A 25,194-nucleotide genomic window follows, 5' to 3' on the forward strand; every position below is an offset into this window, starting at 1 on the left:
GTCCTTTAACCATCTTGTTCTTTGGCCTTCTTCCTTCCTTCTCAGGTCAGAAAATGCCATATATGGAATTTCGTTTCCCTGGGACAGCTGCTGCTTTACGGCAAGGAGTGTTTAAGTGCGAGCGGGTGTGGGGGATGGGTTGTCTGGTCCCAGTACACATTCGAATGCCTGAATGTCTGTTGCAGGACAGATGCTGTGGCCAGTAGCTATCCATGATTGGACAGACACTGCCTGTTTGAATGGTGAAGATCCTTACCACTGATGGCCTTCGGCATGCTCCCATCCCAAATTTTGGATAAAAGGAGGGGTCCTGCAGCCATTCGAGAGATCATTGTTGGAGTCAAGGCCTATGCAAAGAATAAGAGCAGCCCGCTGACGACAACCTCTGAAGATGACCAGCATTGACTCCAGTGCTGTCCCAGTGATGCCCTGCTGCTTCTCTGTCCTGATCTCAAGGAGGCCCTCGTTGATAGGTCCCCTGGACCGATGGGAATAACCAGTCTCGACCCCTGCTGGAGGATCCGTGCCTTCTGAAGTGTCCCTGGACCAACCGCTTGACTGACCAGCTCTCTCCTGGGCTACCTCGCTCCAGCTGTCCCCATTCTGAGTGCATCCTTGGAACTTGGAGGATCTCAAACTTGTCTAACAAGACAACTGCTCCTGCATGTTCAGCCTCCTTGCATGATTGGAAGCTCTGCTGGGCCTTCTCATTTGTTCGTCCATTGAAGATTGCCTGTCACTACCTGACTGTGGTGAATCCCGTTGCAACTCTCCTTCGATTCCTGGCGGTGTCCTGAGGTGGTCTGCCCCGCAGAAGTCTTCATCTTTCTTCGTTTGAGTATTCTACTTGAAGCGTTCTGGAACAGATTCCCGAAGCACCACGGCCAACTGTAACTAAATGCCACGTTTGGAAGTGACCTCTGGGCCTGAACTTTATCTTGTTGGCTCTTATTAATCCTAACCACTGGCATCACCAATCTCTTAACAAACCTACCTTATCTACTTTGGAACTGGTGACTTTTTGGCACAAGGCACCAAAACATTTTAGGATAAGACTTTCAAAAGAGCTAGGGGAGCTGTTCTGTGATTCCTATTCAGATCCGCCAGGGCACCTGTAGACCACAAAAAGTGGCTTTGATGCACGGTATAAGTCACAATAACATAACATTATTGTGAAGTGTTCTTTCTATTTGTAATTCATCTGAGTACTTAGTAGTGTTTAATGTACATATCTGTTTGACAGTGTTAGTGCGACAATATTTGACTAGAAGTGTGTATTTTAAAGGCCCAATAAACTATTGTATGTTTTCTACTCGCCTGTCTAACTAGAATTATTGGTGTTGCCGTGTGTGTACTCTTTGTAGCCCTAGACCACTCTCACAACCTTCCTGAGACCTAAGCCTTGCCGCTCTGCTACCTACCTTGATTGGGTCTGGCTAAACTCTGAATGCCTTCCTTGTTCACCATAACAGAATGGCCTCCCGGAAGCCTCCCTCCAAGGCTGATTTTGGAAATCCATCTCAACAACAAACATGGAGCGAAGACCCTCCAACGGTCCAACAATGCAGGACATGGCCTCAGAGGGGCTTGGATGACACAGGTGCTGAAGGCACTGAAGCTGTTGAGGGCTTGCTTTTCTGAGCTCCACTACCTCTGCTGAGACAGTTGTGCCTTCTATGGACAGACTTAGTAGAGACAAATTATGCCTCAGCCCCTAATGCCTGATGAAAAAGCAGCATTTGAGGGAGCAGCATGCTGGACTGCTAACTTAAGAGATTTGGCAGTCAGTTTAGAATCCTTACATTTTTTTGCGGGAGTATTTGCAACCAAATTTGTTTACTCCAACAGCATATCGAACAATGTGGGCTGCACATATTGGGCAAATCCTGACAGCATGAAAATCTACTGCACACCAATGCCAACAGTCTGCTGCATCTTGCACAGCGTACAGTGACTATCACGCTGCCTTTTTACCATCCAACATTGTGTCAAGGAATCCATTCCAGATCTCCTAATTTGCCAGATGCGCAGTAGCTTTGCAATAACAAATCGCAAAATATGTGTATACTTGGCGAGCAAACAGGAGGCAATGAATGACTTCAGGGCCATGCTCCCAGAAGGAAAAACCTTCCTTAGAGCATCCACTTTTTTCCTGTCTCTATCGGGAGGCAGAAATGGAAAAGAAGACTACTTCACATTAGCCGTTGATGCCTGCACCACCAAGCTCATTGTTGTAGGGTTCCTTAATAGGAAAACCCGATCCCGAGTGCTGGTTTGAATTTCTTTTCAGTTCCTGGTCAACCGCAGGGGTGGCACAAGGAGCCTTCTACAACATCATGATTGGGTCTGCTATTGCTGCACTGAACATCAACACTATATAGAATATCTGTCAATTCTTATTGGACGAGCAGCTTTGATGGTGATGCGAGGTCTAAGGCCTCCACAACCTTCTCTATTGTCTGGCAGTAAAGTGCATTAGGGTGCCCTTAAGGAAATGGCTCTTGCAGTCCTAAATCTGACAAACTAAGCCACTGGCCTCTTGCAAATCGGTCACCAAGTTGAGGATGTCTGCCGCAGCACCCATGAAATCGGGCACGGTCAGAAGTTCCAGATCCAAGAGGGGCTCCCATCCGTGGAAACGAGGTCACCCTCGTTATCTTACATGGTCTGGAAATATTGAGTTATGGGGACATAGTCTTCGATAGTGTGGTCTCTACCGGTCCAAAGCGCTGACCGCAATCGGCGCTGGGTCTCGAAACGGACAAGCAGTCCCCAACTGAGTTGGTAATTGATTAACTGGATAGTGAGTGAGACTGTACCCCTCCTGGTCACCTCCACCTTCCTGAAAAGGTGCAGTGGGCTGACGAAGTTGATTCTGAGGCCAAAGCCACACCCATCAAGTTCTTAGCAAAAATGTCCAACATCTGCTTCTTGAAATCATCCCACTTGTCCCTCGAAGCATACTTAGAAGGAAAGTAAGACTTGCCGCTGTGGGAGTTGGAAGAGGACTCTCTCACACCCTTCCTCAATCAGCGCTTCCTCTTCTTTTTGCACGAATTAGAAGAGAATTGGTGAGATATGCTGCAGAAATTGGACCTCTTTTTAGCGATTGACTTTTTCCTCTGCTCCTTTTCAGGAGTCAGGCCGTCTGTATCCAACTCGGAGGACAGCTTCTCAAATCAGGCTGGGACTTTGGGGGAGGACCTCTGCTGAGATGAGGCTGTGGACTTAGAGGGAGTGGCCCAGCGCCAATTTAGCAGCCTGTCCTATGACCTTAGGATTTATATGCTGACAGGACTGGCATTGCTTAACAGTGTTCCACCCTGAGACACGACACAAGTTATGTGGATCGGGGAGGGACATTTTAGTGTTGCAGTCCCTAAAGCAATTAAATCCCCGAAGGCTTAGTAGCTGCACGATAGTGCGGCCGAAAGTATTAATGGGTGTTCGAGAAATCAGCATGCTGAGCACACAGAAAAAGGAACCAAGGTCATGGAGTGTAGTGTGCTCCATATATAGGGCCACATCAACTCCAGGGCCATGGAAGCAGGCTGTTGGAACTAATCGGCACCGAGCTACGCTATGCCCCCTGCTGAAAGTTTCCATGAACAACTTGTGCTGGAGGATATCAGGAAGAGGAATCTGTGGGAGAATAGAATTAATTAGAATCACAGTTTAATGAAATGACAGACTGTAATAATGTGAAATTGCATAAACTAATCAAAGCACACACTCTCGGCATGAAAGAATATACGTTTAGTAAAGGTACAACGGTGCATTCAACAAGGTACACACACACATGAGCCAAGTCTTATGAACGTTTGTCTGTATTTAACAATTGTGGTGATCACTGCGCAAAAATGCCTTTAGCCAAGGTGTTAAAAGTACCTGGAGCGAGAGGTGAGAATATGGAGGGGTGGGTGGTCCAAAAAACCAAGTCCCGATGTCCAAGGGATGGGTTGGATGCCAAGATTGGATAGAAAACCACAATGCTTTAATCTGGAAATGTTTAATAAGTGACTAAGGTGCAGGTGTATAGTGTTGGGCAGGCAAATGGTCACACCACTGCTGTGCTTATATGAGTTCCTGTGTAGAAAGATGTTTAAATGCAGCCTGCAGTGAAGTGGGGAGTTCCGAAAGGTTGCAGCCTCTAAACTGGGATCTGCATCTAAACTGCCTCCAAACTATTTGTACTTAGATATCCTCACTTGGCCATTGTAGGGGATTTAAATTTACATTTTAACTGTCCCACTACCAAGGTAGAGAAGCAATTTTTTGACTACATGAATGATGTGGGTCTGACCCAGCTGGTGTCTGCCCCAACTTATTCTCCTGGTAATATGCTGATTTTAATCTTTGCCAGGATTCCTTTAGCTACGGTTCCCCCCCACACCCACTTTCCCTATTTTATGGTCCGACCATTTAGTTGTGCCTTTCCTTATCCAGTCTCAATCTGGGCGGCTTGTGGGAGAAGCCAAATAACATTTTTGAAACTGGTTAAAAACCTCTAATGTGGATATCATTTCTAATATTCAGGCACAATGCCGTGTTGCAGATGCAATACATTTTACTATCCTAACAAACATTTTTACTGATGTGGCTGATACTTTAACTCCACTTACCCTCTGAAAATTGAGAGGACGCCCATCTCAGCCTTGGCTCACAGATGAACTTAAGATCCTGCGGGCTAATAAACGACAGGCAGAGCGGAAGTGGCAGAGAACTTACTCCGCCAGTGCTAAGTCCGTTTTTACTCTGGCTTGCAGCACTTACCATCTTGCCATTCAGATGGCAAAAAGTGCTTTTTACACCTGTAGGGTTAAAAAGGCTCTTAACCAACCTCGGGAACTATTTGCGGATGTTGGTCCACTTTCTTCTCCCTCGGACACTGCCTCTCAGGTCGTTCATTTGCAAGCCTTTTGTGATGATCTAGCAGCTTTCTTTGTTAATAAAGTCAATCTGATTCGAGAACAGATGTGTTCTTCTTCTGCTGTCTTGGTGCAGCAGCCATCTCTTCCTGTTTCAGATCATACTTGGTCAGTGTTCCCTACTTTCACAGTACAGGAGGTTGAGCTTACGATTGGCAAACTGAAATCTGCCTCACCTTCGGACGCGATTCATTTGAGAATCTTGAAGGACATTTCTCCCCATGTTTCATCTTGGGTAACAGAAGCGGTTAACGACTCTTGTCAAAGGGGAGCTATTTCATCTGAGCTTAAACAAGCTGTTATTCCACTCCTGAAAAAGCCTTTGTTAGATCCTTCCTCTCTGGAGAATTTTCAGCCTATTTCCTTACTCCCCTTCTTTATGAAATTGATGGAGTCCCTTGTTTCCCCCTTGCTTACTTCCTTTTTGGAACACTCTACTTTCCTCGTTCCTTTCCAGTCAGGGTTTCGACCGGGCCGAGGGACGGAAAGTTTACTAATATCGGTGTATGATGATCTTCACTTGTTGGCTGATGGAGGTGGAACAGGTGCCCTTATTTTGTTAGACCTATTGGCTGTGTTTGATATGGTGGACCTTCAGGTACTACTGGACCGGCTAGGGGGGGCTGGCATTTCTGGCCAGGTCCTGGTCTGGTTTGCCTCCTTAGCCGACCGTACTCACAGACATTGGCTTCCTTTATCTCTGCTGCCGTGGTTCTGCTGTGCGAGGAGCCCCAGGGCTCGGCCTTGTCCCCGGCCCTTTTTAACATCTATATCCGGCCTCTGATTCTGCTCATCTGCTCCTTCGGCTTCAGGTGTTACTCCTATGCTGATGACACGCAAATCATCGTCCGGCTGGATTCTACTCAGCCGGGCATCGCGTCTCAGCTTAGGAGCTGCCTGTTGGCCGTGAGTGAGTGGATGGGCAGTAACTGGCTGAAATTAAATGGGGACAAGACTGAGGTCCTGGTGGTTTACCCCCCCACACAGCCCACGGGCGATTGATCCTTTGTTCACTCTGACCTGGCCCCCAGCTTTTTGGCCTACGGAGCTTCGGTCATGTACCTCTCCGGTTTCCCAGGTAAAGAATTTGGGAGTGATCCTCTCTGCCCGGCCACCAAATTGTGGAACTCTCTGCCTGCCCCACTTAGAGCTACAAAACAAATCTTCTTGCTTTCTGGCAATTGTTAAAAACGTATCTGTACTGATATCTTTATTCTTTTTGTTAGCTGGTCTTTAAATCCCTCCGGATTACTTCAGTGCCAAGATGCTTCGGCAAGCGTGCGCTTTTTTAAAAGTAATTAACAGAACAAACATACCATTATTACCGGCCTTAGAAAACGCTGAAATCTGCATGTATTTGTATATCATTATCAACTAAGTTTGAACCGAGACGGCTGCACTATTTTGCTGGATTCACTGAAATATCATAATCATGTTATAGTGGAATGCAGCATTCAAATTAAGTATAGATCACGTTGTAAACAGGGAACTTAGTCACCATACATGGTATTAAACTAAGCCCAGCCTTCATAAAGACCTAATGAGGAGGTGAGGCAGCTCATTACCCCAGGATGAGCAGTTCTTTCTTGAAATGCTCAATTTTTTATTTTTATTTTTTATTTTTTATGGTTAATAAAATCAACCTTTCAAATATCAAAAAATATCACAATATCAAAACACTACAATTCATAAAAGATTTACAGTTTGTTCATTCACTACAGTTTAAAATTCAGAATTTAGTGCCTCACAGTCACACTAACTATGGGTGTACACTAAATATTTCATCCAAAAATCGCACAATTGCCATTTTGGTCCTTGGGGCAGTTGCTGAAAAGATACAATGCCATAGGTTCTTATTAATATGTGCATTTTGATCTTCAAAGAAATTTCCAAAGCATTTTTGGCGAATAGTGGCTAAGTTTGTACAAAACACTAAACAATGCTCCAGCGTTTCTCTTTTGTCAATAACCTTACAAAAATGACATACATTTTCTGATTGCATAATTTGATTTCTTCGTGCCTGAACATCTAATGTCGGCCAAAGGTTCAACCGAAAACGGAGAAACTTCTGACGAGTCTTTGAGCAAGGAAATTTGGCCAAATAGTCAGACATTGTTCTACATTGCTTGTGCCCAAATAGCGCTCGATCAAAATCTTTGTAGTTGAGGCATTTATTTTGGGTCAGAATCCAATCGTGTTGCTGAACTTTCATTTTGGCACGAGCTTCATTGTTCAAAAGTAACTCCAAATCAACTGAGGCATCAGACATTGCATTCATAGTAAAAGTACACCATTGTTTGGAAAAGGCCTGATTTTGTTCTAAAAGATGACAGGCCACCTTTCCCAAAATGTCTGATCGCTCTAAGGATAATAGACATTTACGGAAAAAGGCACAATATTTCCAAATTACGAATGAAAACATTGAAAGAGATCCCAATCCCAAATGCTCAATAGTAACCACTTACAAAGAGTTGTCTCCATGAGAAGTCAATGACCCCTCTGAAATCAACAAGTGCTGTGAGCAAACACAAATTTGAAACAAACACATCAGACCACAAACTTGAACTGCAGTAAGTAAATGAAAGCGAATAGGGTTATTCTGTCTGTTGGCCATAGCATTTCAGCGTGAAGAAGACACAAACACGCCATTATCCTGGGTAAGACCATAAACACACCATCTTGATTAAAGGTGTATGTGCCTCAGAAGAAACTATACAACAATTGCAATGAGAAAGGGGCCTTCACCTGACTGAAAAAAGGCGAATCCTTCTTTAATGCTTGGTCAGAGCCATCTGCCCTCTGTTTTACTTCATGGCAGTTTGTCGCACTGAACAAGCACTGGGAGTTAAGTACATTTAAATAACCAATAAAACAGCAAAATAAAAAGGAAACTAAAAAAACAAAAATATTTGCTCAAGTCAGAGATTCCTCTTCCTACTTATAACTTGATATAGGATCCTCTTGTCAGAGATTTAAACATTTTGTACACACAGTACAATTAGATATAATTGATGAATACCTTAAAAGAGAGTTCATCCTCATTCTCCCCGGAGAAGTCATACAAGGCCTTGGCCCTTGATTTTTTCTGTCCCTGAGGCTGTGACGATGACCTTGATGCATCTGTTGAATGCAAGCAACACAGAAACAATTCAAAACAAACTAAATTAATGTTTGAAAGGCAAACTTGCATACGCAAGCAGAGATAGCTCTACCATGAAAAAGCTTCAATAACATAACTCAGACACTGAAGCGTCTCCTTGTTGCCACACAATGTAGACAAGTGTCCTGTTTTGAGAGCCTTTCATATAAAGGCGCTGCAAAAGCAGTGAAACAGTGTATTTTAAAAGCAACAACACATAGCAAAAAACGAATTAGCCACATTAGAGTACAAAAAATCTTTTTATGATGCCTGACACAAAGCCAATAATGGACTATGAAGTTCTCTGCATGATCCTGCTTGTGGGGTCACCAAGGAGTTGGGGGCTGTCTCAAAGCAGGTGGTGCTGGCCCTTGGTGGTGTGGGGATAATTCCCTGGCTAGCGCCACCAAGCCACATACAAGAGGCAGGGGCCTGTCACATTGCCACCTTAACTGCTCCTGGGCACATAAGGGAATCAAGTGAGAGCAGTGATCCTGAGAGCCGGCCTCACCAGCATGCTCGACTCCCTTCAAAGGGGCACAGAAATCTGACACAAAACCAAAAGGTGTGTGGGGGTGGGGTCAGGGGGAATAGCGGGACCTGAACAGAGAGCTAGAACCCGAGCAATCCAGTCACCTCACAAGGGCTCCACACTCAAGAATCGGGTACGCCAAGGGAGTTCATATTGCTTCTGACAAATTGTTCCAAACTAGTCAGGTCTGGATCAACGTCATCTGACACTTTGCCCATGCCCTTTGGTATGCCACTGGTGTCAACACCATGCTGTTTAATTTTAACATACAGATTCTGGGAGATCTGGTGGGCATCATGGGGGCCCTGGTCCACAAATGCCATGATATCATCCAATTACAGCTGAAAGTGCTGCCCATCTAAAACGCCACTCACACCTCAAGACCTGTCAACAAAGCATTGAATGTTGAATGTCATCGAATCACTCTAAATTGAGCACACCAGAAGAAAAGTTACTTTGTCTTTCACATCCTAATCCTCACAGGTGACTATTCTACATTGGTTAAATAAATTACATTTTCTTCCTGCATATAGCTGCAAAAACTCTGGCTTCAATAACGCTGGGGGAAAATTAGCAAACTACCATCTTTGACACCGTAAAATCAAAACATTTATTTTCTCTTCCTGCTTTCACTCACTTATTTAAGTACTTATTCTTGTTCCGCTTGTATGTGAAGTGAGAATTCTATCCGAGGCCTGTCCTGCATCGTCTCAAAAGCTGGTGGCAAGAAAGATTGATAGCATTGTTCCTACCTGCAAAACATCTTTATTGGCTTCTACTTGGTGCCAGTTCCAGTTGAAACTAGCCTGCCAGATGCAGGAAGCCATGCATGTATTGGCCCAACTACTTGGCATCTACACTTTATTTCTGGTGCTCCAACTCTGAAGCTACAGGAACAAACAGGGATGCCTAACTGTTGTTGGATGCAATCATAAATAGAGCTGTTCATTGCGGAGCTTTAGCTTGCTGGAACACCCTTCCAGTATTTAGGTGGATTTGCATTTATTTGTGTACCCTGTGAGGGAAAAAGCCTTTAGTATCTTCATCTTTTCTTTTTTGTATTGCATTTACTATTTGTTCTTGATTGCCATCTTGCTGCTGTTTACTTCAATTCCTTTATTTGTTTATTATTAACGTTGTACTGTACAGAACTCCAATGAACATGGGTGGCACTCGTGTCAAATAAATATTCAAAATAAAAATGAATGAAAAGCCAGACAGCAACCCGACTTCTTAATGCCACCCAGAAACTCCTGCAGCTCCTGTGAACGGGGCCGAGCAGCTCGCGGCTGTGGGTCTGATTGCATGCACCGGGCCGTGCAGTGCTGGGCGACTATCAAAAGATGCTAGCCCCTGGACGGGAGATTATGGATTGCTGATTTGCCCTTTGTCGCCTCTCCCGCACTGAGTTTGCGTTTAAAAATACAACTTGCAACTTAGAAGCCTGCAGCAATCGATGCTCGGGGAAACTGTTGGAAGCAAATTGGAAAGTTTTAACCATTTCATCTATAGAAACGGGGACACGTAATTAAGTGTTTTAAGTCATCTGTTTACGTGACGTGTTCTTTGGCAAACCCAGGTCTCCTGCATCTACTGACAAAAGATTTGGAACACAGGAGAAACTATCACACGGCCCGCTTTGCTGCCTGCCCCATGTGTTCTTTTCTATATGTAACCTAACGTTTGGTTCACACCATATATTTTCCACTTTACGGGATTTTTTTGGATTCTATTTTTGCGCCCCATTGGAGCTTATCTGACTTTTTTATTTTATTTTTTATTTTTTTATTTTTATTGGCATAAAATGCCTTTAAAAAGAGAAAGGAGATGAATGTTTCACTACAGTTTGTTCATTCTTCTCTCCTTGAGTGTTCGGGTATCTCTCATCTGTTGGCACCTTAGCGTCATGAGTTTGTAAATCGCTTCCGATCCTTCGCCTTTGGTTCACTCTCACAATTTTGTCCTTGTTTTGGGTGTTATATCAGTAGTTTTTTCAACAGGCTCAAAAAGCGAATTAACGCATAATGCAGGTGTTTTTCCCGACTGTCGAACAGAGCTTGCCACCAATCGTCCGCACTTGGCGTTTGAAATTTCATTAATTGAGGCCCTAATGTCGATATTCTCTCCCGGTGTAGGCTTTTGCATTCGAGTGTTAAATGTTTTAGAGTTTCTTCCTTCTTGTTGCAGAATCTGCAAGCTGCATTGGGTTCTTCTGTTTTACGTTGCTCTCTAGTCAACTCTCTTGTTTTAAATGCATTTAGTCTGAAATGTAGAAACAAGGCTCTGCTGCCGTTGTCTGGGGACAGATCGATGTAAGGCTGTAGGTTGTTTAGATTTCTTGCTTCACTCGGCACCTCCTTCATTAAGTTGTTGGCTGATCTTAGGTTCCCAGTCACGATCCAATCTAATCGCCAGACCTTAGTTTTTGCAGCGTTCGGATTGTCGTGTAGGATTTCTAGGTTGATGTCGTAAAAAGCCATAATTTCCTCGCAGCGTTTGTACCACATTGATAGCAGACAGTTGGGATTTCCTTTGCTGGGATTTTGTAATATTTCGAATTGTAAGGCCACTTTCTTCATGGTTATCTTTCTAAAGAGGCTCAGCAGATTCCAACTGACTTGTGCATTAATTGATGTTAGGTTTAGCTCGTATCTGATACAAGCAGTTGATGTACCCTTTGGTAGTTGCAGAACTCTTACCCAGAAGATGTTTTCTAAGGTAGACCAGACATCCGCGGAGCATCCGAGGGCATTTTCAGCACCAAAAATCAGGGCCGGCACTACCTTTTGGGAGTAAAAGTTCCTTACTGGTTTTATTGAAAATTTTCCGTATTTCTTGTGTAAAACGCTAGCTTGGCATGCAAATTGCCGACATTTGGATTTGGCTATCTGTTCCCATTGACTGTCGTTCAGGCTCGAATTAATTTGCATGCCTAGGTATCTTGTGTTTGTTGTGTTATTTAGCCACTCTTTTCCCAAATGCCATTTAGGTTTTTTGTGCTTTGTTGTTTTCAAGTTTTGCAATGTTAACACCTCACACTTTTTTTTATTGATTTGTAAGCCATTAGCTCTCACGTATAGGTCTACTGCGTCGATCTTTCGCTGTAGGCCTATGGGTGTTACGTCTAGCAATATTAGGTCGTCGGCATAAAGCATCCAGCTTAACGGGGCTCCGTGTATTTTTGGAGAGAAGGAGCGTACGCTGTCAATTGCATCTCCAATGTCCGATAAGAATAGGTTGAATATTATAGCAGCCAGTGGGCAACCCTGTTTGACCCCGCTATAGGTGTTTATCGCTTTGGACAGGGTGCCCTTTTGGTCCAGACGGATTTTGATGCTTGTGCCAGTGTGTAGCTCTTTGATGGCCGCTATCAGATCTTTTGGACATTCCCACTTCTTCATTTTCTCCCATAGTAGTTCTCTATCTATACTGTCGAAGGCATGTGAGAAGTCTATCAGTGCGAGATGCACTTGGGTTCTTGTTCTTATTGCTTCCATTTTAAGGAGGTTGATTAAGAGAAGATTCAGGGAGCAGCCTACACCCTTGACAAAGCCGGTCTGACGTGGGTCCAGATGTTTTGTTTGAGTCAGCTGCCCATTTTACAAGTTGTTGTTGGAAAAGAGTCGCGTACACTTTGCCTAACACATCTAGCAGCGCAATGGGTCAGTAGTTTGTTGGATCAGATCGATTCCCTTTCTTGAAAATAGGAATGATTATTGCGCATTTCCATGAGTCCGGACTCTTGCATTTAGCTGCTATTCTTTTGAACATCATGTGGCATAGCTCTGCCCACAGCTCTGGGTTTTCTTTGATTGTGTGGTTTGTTAGACCATCCGGGCCTGGGGCTCTAGAGAAGCTGGCTCTTTTTATTATTTCCTCAATGTTTTTTTTGTCGAATTCTAGCTTCCATTTTTCTAAAGTAGGTGGTGGTGTCTCTGCTGCAGTTGTTCTTTTGCTATATAGCTTCGAGAAGTGTTGTATCCATTCAGCTTCAGGAATTGCATTTGTAAGTAATGCCATTTGCGGGGCTCCTGCGTTGTTTATTATCTTCCAGAAAGCAGAGGAGTTTTTATTTTGCAGTTTTTGCATTATTTGTTCTGAATCGTTCTGCATCATAACTGCTTTGTGTGATCGTAACAAATTTTTGTACTTTTGTTTACAGTTTCTTTTTGCAGTTAAGTAGCTTTTGGAGTTCGTTTTCGATAGATTTCTTATTTGCGCTCTTAGTTCTCTCTTTCTTTTTCTCAACTCTAGATCAAATTTGTGTCTAGCAACAAAGCCGTGAGCTTTGGATCCTTGATGTTTTTCTTTGTAGTCGTCTAAGAGATGGATGTATTCAGTCTCCTTTTGATCGTCTACATATGTGGTTAGTATGTTTTTGACCTCTGTTTTCTTTAGTTTCAGTCTCACCCTGTTGGATTCGATCATTACCGGGAATGTCCAAGTTGTGGGTTTGACTCCATAATCTGTGGTGCATGTCAGGATGACTAAGTCATGATCACTATTAGTCATAGGGTGCACCGTGAGGGATGTTGCATGCTGATGTATTTTCTCGCTGACGTAAAAGTAATCAAGTGTCGATCGTTGGGTGCCTCTAGACCAGGTAGGTTGAGCTGGTATGTCACCTGCTAAGTTTCCGTTCATCAGCATGAGATTTCTTAACTCCATCTCTGTCGCCCATTGGCTGGCGAGTTGTGTTTTGTTGGGATTTTTTGGATTCGATTCGTTGTTTGCTGTTAGGCAATTCATATTCAAATCTCCACAGATCACAATATCAGCACCAACGTCTGTTTCGAGCCAATCATCTATTATAGTTGTAACTTGATCTATATATCCATTACCACTTATAGTCTTGTGGTTCCAGTATAGGTTCAGGATATAGATTTTCTTATTTTCTTCGTAATTATGAGCAATTGTCGTTGCCTGAATATATGGAGTCACGTTTTCAGTGTTGAAGATTTGATATCCAGATCTTTTTTTGATCATAGTAATAAGGCCTGCCATGGGCCTACCCGTCAGTTGTTTGATGGCTGGATTAAAGGCGATCTCATATTCTCCAGCAATGGGGCAGTTATCCAGCCACGTTTCTTGGAGGCACACGACATCCAACTCTGGGAAGCAACTCTCTTGGAATAGGTGCACAAATCCTCTGGTGTTCCAGGATCCAAACTTAATTGTTAGGGGCGAGTTTTCTAGTTGGCGTTAGCTTTGAGTTGTTTTGTTCAGGGCCTTTGCGAGCCACCCCCATTTGTCCGATGAATCATGTTCATTGTTTTCTAGTTCCCCCTGTGCCATTTTTCTTGTTGAGAGCTTTGGTGCCAGCGACTGTGATTTGGATGTGTTCCACCGAGTCGTTTTGGACGTGTTCCACTTTTCTCAGGCCGCAGACACTGTTGGTGCACTGATTTCTGTTGTGTTGGCCAGCCTCTTGCATTTTCTCAGGGCTCTTCACTTCGTTACTTTTCTTCCAGAAGGATGAGACTGGCTGTGGTTCTGTAGTTTTATTGGAGTGACTTTTGTGGGTATCTTCGTCGGTTAATTCCAGAATGTCAAATCCGAGCGACAACAGCTCAGGCATAGCTTCCAAGATACTATTAGTTATAATTTTTGATTTCAGATGTAATATAACGAGGTCGTTTTGGCCTTCTCGTGGGAATTCCACTGTTTTGATGTCGTACGATTGTATCGTTCTCAGACGCGGGACGCAGTGGAGTAGTCGTAGAACATTGTTGCGATTCATGATCACGTCGTCTTGACTTTCTAGACTTTCAATCTTTATTTTGTAGATGAGTATGGGTGTTTTAATACCTAGTTGTTCATTTTGGTGGGGTATAATTCTTTTATAAATGCCAGGCACTTGTTTTGTTGCGGGAGCTTTGGTTGCCGAAGGTCCTTTTCCATAGCACTTGTTTGGTGCAAACTTTCGAACGTCGTCATAAGGCTCCCGATTTTCGTTCTTGCGATCTGGTTCTGTCAGGCTTTTGAGAGTTTTTGTCTTTTGACAGTCTCTATCCTCGTTTTTCTTGAGCAGCCTTTCCCGTCTTTCCGTCAGAGTGAGGAAGATAGGACTGGCCTCCACCGGTGAGGCTTTTTCAATGTTTACATTCTTGGGGATCATTGTACAGGTTCCTTGTAACGTGGAAACATGTGAGGGCAACAATGTGGGTTCTGATTTTTGTTCAGTGATCCTGTTTACTGTGTCTCGTTCAAGGTCGTTAGAACTAGAAGGTGACCCAATTGGAGTCTTAGGATCGATTGGCTCCAATTCGTCAGTGTCCTCGTACGTTGACATATTTATCAACTCATTCAATAGTTCAGCTTCCTTGTCAGATTCCTCGCTTTTTTGATTTGCATGCTCACTTATTGCCTCCTTTTCTGTGATCTTTTTGTTCGGGGTTAGATCCACAGATTTTATGTTCTGGTTTACAGTTACATTTACTGTTTTTATGTTACGTAAGAACTTTCTGGAGTTGTTTCTGCGTCGAGTGTTCTTGGTGCGTTGATTTTTTGTTTTTTTAATTTGAGGTTCCTTTCTAATTTGGTTTGGCTGTGTCCTCGTGGTCTGATTAGTGTTTTGCTTAAAGATCGCAAAGATTCCTTTATTTCTTTCAGTTTCAGTGTCGAAGTGCCCAGAGGGGCAATCTTGTAATCTAGCACATTTCTCGATGTCAGTTGAGGTAGTCGGTGTTTGTGGATCGAGGGAGGCTGGATTTAATATCGATCTTGTTTTATCTAAGATTGTTTGAAAGCAAGGCTTGTTTAGTTGATCTTGTGGGTGCGTGTTAGATGGAATAGCTTTTGATGCGTTATCGTGTACTTCAGGATTACTTGTCTCCACCGATCTGGTATCGTCGTGTAAACAGGTCTGCTGTGTGGTGTCATCTTTGGTTAGATCTATTGGTGGAGGCAGGGGGCTAGTCGCCCCTTGGCTTTTGATTGTTGTGCTCTCGAATTGTTGCAGTGGAGGAATTTGTTTATTCGAATTGGGCTCCAGGTTGGTGCACGCCTGTAGACTTGTTTTGTTGTTCGTACATGTCAGCTCTTGAGAATCCAGACGGATACTAAAGTGTTCATCGTTGGCAGACTGCGTTGGAGTTTTCCTTGTTTTTAAAAGGTTGAGTGCTTCTTTTGCGATTTCTGCCAGTACCTTTTTTTCCGATCCGTTGGATTTCCTTTGGTCCAGGAGAGTGTTCAATTGAGCCTCAATTCTTTTGTTGGAGTCTCGTTGCGCTTGATTTGTTAATGTGGTTTCCATGTCCAGACCTACCAGTTTTGAGTTGATCATTGCAACTAGTGTGGACAGGTCTCTGAGGTTCCCATCTACTTGCTCATACAGTTTTAAAAACGGAGCTATAGATATTGCAAGAGAGGACATTACAAGCGGTTGTATTTCTTTCATAATGCAGCTGACTATGTCAGTAGAGGACTCTGCATGTTTTTTTTGTGGGGGTTGGGGTATTCGAGGACTGTGGCAGCTTGGTTTGTTGAGCTGAGACTCTGAGTAAGAAGAGTCAGATGAAGATGTCAGAAGAGGGGTGGATGATTGTGCCATTTCTGAGAGGCCTCCGTGTCTAGATGGTGGCGTTGATGGTCTCATTAAAATTTGTGTAGAGATCTTGGTACCCTTTCTCTGTGAACATGGAAGGGTAGGAGATAGGCTGTGATCAATGCGCCTGCGTTTCCCATAGGCGTTTTTCCATTGTGTTAGTGGCGGAGCTCCCAAGGTCTCCTTCATTACATCTACAATGTCTTCAATGGCCTCGGAGACACTGGGCTCTTTGTTCAAAGTGACCAGTTTGTCTTTTGCTGTGGCGCTTCGTGCTTTATTTATTAGAGTGATGTCGTTTAGTATCTTGTTAACGACCTCCAGTGAGTTCCTCCTGTTGGATCCCGTAGCGATTGGCTCATTGGTGCGAAGGGTCTCGATTATGTCATGATGTGCTTGGTGGAAGACCTCATCGTCTTTTGAGGCACCGACCCAGTCGTCCGTATGTCCCGTTTTTTGTGTTGGGTACAGATGCTCTTCTCCGTTTGTTAGTGAGCTCCTCGGGGTGGATATGGAGGAGTCATGTCTATTGATGTGTGGGCTTTCCTTTAACGCTCCCATCTCAGTAGCCTGTGATAGAATGCTACATTCATCGTGGATCGCGCCCTGGCTCCTGTCGCTTTGTAGAGTTGAATTGCTAGGAGAACCATTTGTGCCTAGCTCGGCGTCGCAGATATCGTTGTTCGAGGGGACGATTGAGGGGTCACTTTCTGGAACTCCTTTTGTGTTAGAGGGAGAGAGACCTATCACAGCTGGGCAACTTGCTATCCGATTGTGGCCCGCATTCTGCAGATTTATGGTGTGTCGCTGTTTATTGATCCTAACATCAGGAGTTTTTGGTAGATCTTCTCTTGTTTGTGTTTGATCTAGGTCTTTATCTAGGTCTTGTCTAGGTCTTGTCTATTTTCAGGCTCAGATGCTGGTGATAGACGGCTTGTCTCCCCCGTGTAGTCATCGTCACAGTCTGTCTTGCGTTCAGATTTGCGATAGAGCTTGGTCGACTGAGGCGGTGGGGATTTACTTGAAGTGGCCAGCGAGTTCCATCTTCGTAACTGTGATCTTGTGTGTGGGTGTGTCGGGTTTTCCACATGTGTGCGACCAGCAGACGACATTTTGGACGATGCTGCTGGGTCTGCGTTAAGTTTTCCAATATGGCCTTGTGTGTCAGCCATTCTCTTTTTGGTAAGAATACTCTAGACTTTGCAGGTGTGTGGTTAGCTCAGCTTAGTTTGAGAGTGTCCTCTGAGCTGTGGGGGATTAGGGATGTAAGGTGTCCGGCCTCCCACAACTCTCGGCAACACCCCGCCCAGATGGTGAAATGTTTAAATCCAACGTTGTACGCTATTGATTGGCGTTCGTTACTAAATAGAATTGAGTGTTTGCTAAGGGTGCAGGGTTAGCTTACCTGATTTGTCCGGTGTACGGTGTTCAGCCGATCTCCGAGCTCAACTCTGGATAAGGTTACCCAGATGTTGTTTATCCGTCAGTCTAGCGTTTGACCTGTGCGCCTCCAGCGCCAAACAGCCGCACAACAGCCAACGTCCTTTACCCCTCCGGGCTTAACGCCGCAAGGGTGGTAGCCTCGGTCTTTTGAGGGCGGCCTGTGTCACGTGATGAGTCACGTGCCCGCTGTGGCCCCGCCTCCTCCAGGAAGCGCAGGAAAGCTGACAGGAGCTTCGTTCCTGCTCGCAGTGCCGGGTAGATGCGGGTAAAGGTATCCAAGTGAGTGAGTAATCTCCTTCAATTAGCCGGAGCACAGCGCTCGGGCAGCAGCCTCGGTCTTTTGAGGGCGGCCTGTGTCACGTGATGAGTCACGTGCCCGCTGTGGCCCCGCCTCCTCCAGGAAGCGCAGGAAAGCTGACAGGAGCTTCGTTCCTGCTCGCAGTGCCGGGTAGATGCGGGTAAAGGTATCCAAGTGAGTGAGTAATCTCCTTCAATTAGCCGGAGCACAGCGCTCGGGCGGCAGCCTCGGTCTTTTGAGGGCGGCCTGTGTCACGTGATGAGTCACGTGCCCGCTGTGGCCCCGCCTCCTCCAGGAAGCGCAGGAAAGCCGACAGGAGCTTCGTTCCTGCTCGCAGTGCCGGGTAGATGCGGGTAAAGGTATCCAAGTGAGTGAGTAATCTCCTTCAATTAGCCGGAGCACAGCGCTCGGGCGGCAGCCTCGGTCTTTTGAGGGCGGCCTGTGTCACGTGATGAGTCACGTGCCCGCTGTGGCCCCGCCTCCTCCAGGAAGCGCAGGAAAGCTGACAGGAGCTTCGTTCCTGCTCGCAGTGCCGGGTAGATGCGGGTAAAGGTATCCAAGTGAGTGAGTAATCTCCTTCAATTAGCCGGAGCACAGCGCTCGGGCGGCAGCCTCGGTCTTTTGAGGGCGGCCTGTGTCACGTGATGAGTCACGTGCCCGCTGTGGCCCCGCCTCCTCCAGGAAGTGCAGGAAAGCTGACAGGAGCTTCGTTCCTGCTCGCAGTGCCGGGTAGATGCGGGTAAAGGTATCCAAGTGAGTGAGTAATCTCCTTCAATTAGCCGGAGCACAGCGCTCGGGCGGCAGCCTCGGTCTTTTGAGGGCGGCCTGTGTCACGTGATGAGTCACGTGCCCGCTGTGGCCCCGCCTCCTCCAGGAAGCGCAGGAAAGCCGACAGGAGCTTCGTTCCTGCTCGCAGTGCCGGGTAGATGCGGGTAAAGGTATCCAAGTGAGTGAGTAATCTCCTTCAATTAGCCGGAGCACAGCGCTCGGGCGGCAGCCTCGGTCTTTTGAGGGCGGCCTGTGTCACGTGATGAGTCACGTGCCCGCTGTGGCCCCGCCTCCTCCAGGAAGCGCAGGAAAGCCGACAGGAGCTTCGTTCCTGCTCGCAGTGCCGGGTAGATGCGGGTAAAGGTATCCAAGTGAGTGAGTAATCTCCTTCAATTAGCCGGACTTTTAGTAGATCTTACTGCATTTTACCAGTTCTTTTAATGGTTCGCTAGTTGATAGTTCTGCTTCCTTTAGACTAGAATGGGCCTGTCTTGGGTCGAATAACCTATAGCATAAGGTTATTTAATTCAGGAACCATACCTTGTATTTCGTTTTATTTGTGTTTTCATCTGTGTTTTAAATGGCATCAGGTTTAAGACGTAAGGCAGGAGGCCCGAAACTGATGCCATGGTTGGGGAGATGGATTTTTCAGAAAATTCAATAACGCCGATTAATCCACCTTTACATGTGGCAATAAATCAGGGGGAAGCACATAATCAAGCCAATACTGAGAATGGGAGCACCAGCCTGGCAAGTCATGTCAGAACTTCTGTTATTACTGCTCAAATTCACACGCAAACAGCCTCAATTTCAAAACAATTGAGCAAACATTTAAGCTCTTCCTAACACACCTGTTATCATGCGAGGAGAGTGTAGGGACTGTTTTTCCAATTGGCCGAACGATGGGCAAGGAGAAGGCCAGCCAGATCTTTCCATGATCTATTGTTGGCAAATAAAGGCCTACTAAAAAAAACAAGCACATGGAACTCTGCTCATTGTAGTGAACAGGAGTCAAAACTGTAACATAGATTACCCCGTGCGCATAATGTACTGAACAGGTATTTATGGTAGAGAATGCTTTGTTGGAAAATGGGGAAATAAGCAATTACGTACCTAGGCTAAGCTCTAAGAGATGAGTGAATGTGGAGGATATTGACCCAACTGGATGTACCACAAAACCGGCATTAAGAGGGCTGCATGAAAAAAAGTGGATATCTATAGTAGGATCAATGAGAGGGTCACCACTAGAGGGTCCTGACTTAGCACTGGACTGGGGAGGAATCCAGGGGCCTTACAATAAACGGGCTAGCATTGGGATTAAGAAGTTAGGCCGTCAGGGGAGGGTGGGGTGCTAGAGAGCCCGCTTAAAGATGGTTGCAGGCCTGTGAGATCCAGGGCAGCCTGAAACACATCCGGAATAAGTCCTGCGATATCCGCAGTGCTACAATCCCAGTTGGCGGTGCATGTACTGAGCAACCCCCACGGAAGGTGTGTCGAAACTCGGAGCTGGAGGCGCTCTAATCACTGAGATACCGAGCCCCTTCGGAGCTCGGTGAGCAGGACCGCAGTGAGCTGTGATGGCGGACTGCTGTGGACGCACAAAGGAGGAAGAGAAAACTTCCCAGCCGCAACCAGGAGCCACGGCTGGGAGCGCAACGTGAAGAGGGCATCTGGTGCTGTGTGGCGCCGTATCGAGTTGGCATAAACAGGCAGTGCGGCAACGAAGTGGAACGAGGGAACATACACTCGCAGGAAAAAAACACGTGAAGCTGGAACCTTCCGAAGGAGGAGCAGACCTCCCTGGTCCTCAATCTGTACCCCAGAATCGGCAGACAGTAAGGGGGATCACTGTCTGGTGTCCCCTACCCCTCTGGCCCGGGTCGGTGTGACGGCTGTGGGGAAGCAGCCCGTTCACCAAGCAGCAACTGTGACACAACGAAGAGACAGTGGTATCAGGGTGACCGGGGCATAGGCCCTTGGCGGTGCAGTAACCCTGCGTGAGGTGGCGGAGGGGTGAAGATGAGGAGAGAGGCGGGCGAACACTCTGGGATGGCACAACAAGTGCTGACCACAGGAGCCCCGAGCACATGCACAATAACAGATATATAACGTGTGCAACAAGAGGAGAAAAGAAGTGCCCCAGGCAGATACAACCCACTGGGCTACGGTGTGAACCCTGGTGGCATCATACATGGTCCAGAACCACCAGGGAGGCCCCAGAGTGCGTTTCGCTGCGGCAACGGGTGGCACTCTGCCACAATGGATCTAAATCCTAAAAAGGGGGTCAGAGGAAACAACAGTCGAAACTCCACTTTGAGTCCTCAAACCTAGTTAAGATGACAAAAGGGAAAACCCGGTGGAAGAGGCTTCGCAATCCGGGATCGCAGACCTAGGGGGAGCGCGGGGGGGGGCATTAAAAGTATGATGGGGAGCATCCAGTCGTTGGACGGTAAAATGGATACCCTCACATATAAGGTGGATCACATGCAGGTCCGCCTAGACAAGCATGGTGAGCGCCTGGATGAGGTGGAGGGCCGGGTCCCAACAGTGGAGGATGATCCTAATACAGCCACAAGAGACTTCGCAATCAAAGGGGCAATTAAGGAGCTGACAGAAAAACAGGATGACCTTGAGTCTAGGTCAATGAGAATCAACATACACATAGTCAGAGTGCCGGAGTCTCGGATCAGAAGAACATGGAAGGTATGGTGGAGAACCTACTGAAAGAGATCCTGGGGAGAAAAGAGTTCTCCACGATGTTCATCGTAGAAAGGGCTCACCGCATACTGAGCAGTAGGAAACCAGGGGGGACGAGCGAGGATCTACAGAGAATGTTTGTGAGGCATCAAAATGGGGCGAACAGGGATGGGGGAGAGCTGCCCGTAGACTCCAGGAAGATCAATGCATGATGCAGACTTGGCCAACTGCACACACATTGCTAAAACAATACTAATAGCAAGAGGCGAGGCACTCGGAGGATGGCAATATGAGAAACGACTGATAAAACCACCAAAATGTTCAGGAGATGTTACTCCTTGTAATGTTTTTGCTTTCTGTTCTTGTGCTGTTGTATGGCGCTAATGCAGCGGCAAATTGTTTTTTCAATATAAAGACATTTAAAAAAAAAAAAAAGGAGTTAGACCGTCCAGTGAGGGGACAGGGGCGTTTCTGTGGATCTAAAAGTAGTGTGCCAAATGGTAAAAATGGAACAGTTTATGTCCTCCCAAGTCAATACCGTTCATATTCGCTCCACCTCCGGTGCCTCCAAGGCCTTTATCGTCACTGCCACGTCGAATACGCATTTATTATGGGGGAGTTCAGAAGTGTTGGACAAACGTCTAATGAGAATGAGTTATGTATAAACGCAGACTATTTCGGCTAAATGTAAGAGAATGGTGGCAAACGTTGTCTCATAGACAGATAAGGGAACAGAGGTGATTAAATCGGAAGGACTCTATGGCAGAATCAAAAAACGGTCAATAGCCCAACTAAAATGTCTGAAATTCTAGACATTAAGGACCTGATGAACTACATGGTAAACACTAGTACATCTTTGGAATTAGCTCTTAGAGCACTCCTAAATCTGCGTGAGAAAGTGGGTAATGTTTTAAATGAACAATGCACAGCAATTTCAGGCAATATAGATACATTATTGAATGTTGAAAGGTTAATTTTAGATATGTAAAAAGGGCCACTTAGGGGCCTGTTGAGTAAGGGAATTGCCACGCAAATAGTCCCTGAGTTTTACACAGTGAAGTGTGGGTTAATAGCGGATAAAGTCTTGGGCTCCACTCAACTTAGAAATTCCTGCGAGCTGCCCATGCGGAGGCAGAGGTAATACACAAGGGCACTCAGCCCCTGTCATTGCCACGCCAAAGTATTGTGCACGTGGCGGAGGAATTATTGGAGGAAAATTATGATCCTAGTTTAGTGGAAGTCCAAGAGGAAGATACAGAATGCAGGATTTGAAATCTTCAATCGGACAAAAAGCTCAAAAAAGGTGGGGGTTAAATGAGAACCTCCAAGTCAAAAAATAAAGATCAATAAAAAGAAATGTGACACAGGGGTCGAGAAAATTCCTAAGCAGCCTGTCGGTACTGTTGCCACAAAAACACCCATTAGGTGTTGCCACAAAAACACCCATTAGGGTGACTTCTGGTGGAGATTGATAATGTGATCGCGTCCCAGGTAACATGGGAAGCAAACCTTGCAACGGCAGTACCCACGGCTTGGGAGAAGCATCAATAAACAGAACAGGGAGACCTTATGCTGCAGGAGGTAACTATGATTAATATTAAAGAACTCAGAGGGGGTACCCAAACTGAGTGGCCTCTATCAGCTGTGTTTTATCTCGTCGACCATCAGTTTCTCTGTGATCACCTCACCACCACAGCAAACTTCTCCATTGTAGCCACTGACTGGACCAAATCCTTCCTAGCGGACAGATTCTCTTGAGTCTTCATAGACTATCATGCCTCCTCACACATGCCAGTTACCTGCGGCGTCCCCCAAGGATCTGGCCTTTACCAGACTCTGCATAACATCTATACAAAACCCCTCTTCGATCACCTGGATGTCCTCGGCATCTCCTACATGAACTACGCAGATGACACCCAAATTCTCCTCCCCTTCTCAGGCTCTTATCACCAAGACACTGCTACCATCAACTCAGTCTACATCGTCCAAAACTGGATGGCAACACAAATACTCTGCTTAAACGAAGATAAAAACGAGGTTCTCATTGTTGGCTCCCCCACTACTCTCTGCAACTTGGATCCGGCCTACAATTCCTTGAACATGGACAGCACCCTAATCCCCATCTCACCTTCTGCCAAAACTCTGCATGTCTATCTAGACGCCTCACTCGACCTCTCACATCAAGTTAACGCCATCTCCTCCGCTGCCGCCTACACAGCCAAACTGATCAACGCCCGTAAGACTTTCCTCTCCATACCCAATCGCCTCAAAATTGCCATCACCGGGGCCAAGTTGGACTACTGCAATGCCCTCTTTGCTGGTACTATGGAACGCAACCTGAAAAGTTTACAAATCATCCAAAAGAATGCCCTCCGAGCTGCCCTCAGACTTACCAAAAACGCACATATCTTAGAAGCCAGAAAAGACACCCATTGGTTGCCTATTGGCTGCCGATCCAACTTCAAGATCCTCTCCATCATTCACAAGTACCTCTCTGAAATGACACCTGCCTACCCTTTTCAGCGCGTGGAAAAATACACCCCTTCTCATCCACTAAGATCCTCACACAACCACTTGCTCAAAGTGCCCAGTTTCAATTGCCAATCTGCAGGAGGCTCAAGCTTCCCTGTCGCTGCCGTCAAGCTGTGAAACAATCTCCCCTTCTTCTTGAGAATGGAACCCTCCTACTGGTCCTTTAGGAGAGACTTGAAAATCTGGCATTTCGCCTAAGCTACTCAGAGCCAAGACACTATATTACTGCTGAACGTCCTGAACATATGCTTCCTACTTTCCCGGTTTACATTTACCTGTACACCACTTCCCCTTTCCCTAATGTAACTAGCGCTTCGATACCTGAGGGTTCAGCGTGCAGCTACAAATCCAAAAATAAATAAATAATCTCACAAAAACCTGTCCCCATGGGAAAAATGTCATCATCCAGAGAGAGAGAGAGAGAGTACAACACCCAATTAACGAACATGAATAAAACGGGATCTATAGAGAAGTCGTTGATGAATCTTGAGGAAAGAAGATGTATAGTATGTACAGGGGAGCCCAGCGATAAGAGGAGGGTCTTCCGGGGTAGCGCTGGTTCCAACACATTCGAATAAACTGATTTTTGAAAAACTGCCAGTATATCACGAGGTGGTGATTCTAAATGGAGCGAATGTCTTCGACATTTTGAAAAGTGTATCAACCCTATTTCAGTTAAGATCATAGGATATAGAATGGGTGGAATATTTGAATGATTATCATTTGGACAAAGTCTTCGTTCCTTTCAAATCCAGCTTAGTTAGAGACTCGCAGGGTTCGACATTTGTGCCTGAACGACAAACAAAAGGGCCAGGAGCCTTGTAGAATCCAGGTGCCAAAAGCCGACCGAAGGTTTAGCATGGATTCTGCTCCATCGTTTCAAATTAAGTGCTTTAAAGACGCCAGTTCTAAACATCAGATCTCTAATAAGGTGATTGAGGAGGGAAGGTTAGAAGAGTCAGAACACGAATTGGCTGGATACAAGGCCTACCTGCGCACAATAATGAAGAACCTCCATCACAAACAGGGAGATTAACTTACTGTCGTGAAACTACAGGGGAAGTGTAAATATAATGGAAGTAGATGTCTTCTGTTTAAAGGAAGGAGACTTGGTTGTCAATTGCTCCAACGGTAGATGGGTTCTCTTTGTTATTGTCCCCGGCATACAAAGGACTAGCAGGGAGACCTGCAGTGGGGTCACTGGTGGGGATTAACAATCTAATGAGCATAAGTGCGTCAGTATTTGCACAACCTAACCCATTTATACAAGCTATAGAGTTGATTTGGGACCTGCACACTTATTCAGGGAAG

The 25,194-nt window shown here is 45.7% G+C and overlaps 1 protein-coding gene across 4 annotated transcripts in view; it reads right to left on the reverse strand.

The window, feature by feature from the left end:
* SH3D19 (SH3 domain containing 19) overlaps nucleotides 1-25,194 on the reverse strand; it is a 1,396,196-nt gene that overhangs the window by 14,613 nt on the left and 1,356,389 nt on the right. For all 4 annotated transcript variants that reach the window (XM_069631268.1, XM_069631267.1, XM_069631269.1 and 1 more), the window contains one exon: nucleotides 7,948-8,048. In XM_069631268.1, the coding sequence (XP_069487369.1) occupies nucleotides 7,948-8,048 (101 nt within the window). The remainder of the gene's footprint in view (nucleotides 1-7,947; nucleotides 8,049-25,194) is intronic.

This window comes from Ambystoma mexicanum, chromosome 6q (genome assembly GCF_040938575.1).
Source record: "Ambystoma mexicanum isolate Mex_15411 chromosome 6q, UKY_AmexF1_1, whole genome shotgun sequence".
NCBI lineage: Eukaryota > Metazoa > Chordata > Amphibia > Caudata > Ambystomatidae > Ambystoma > Ambystoma mexicanum.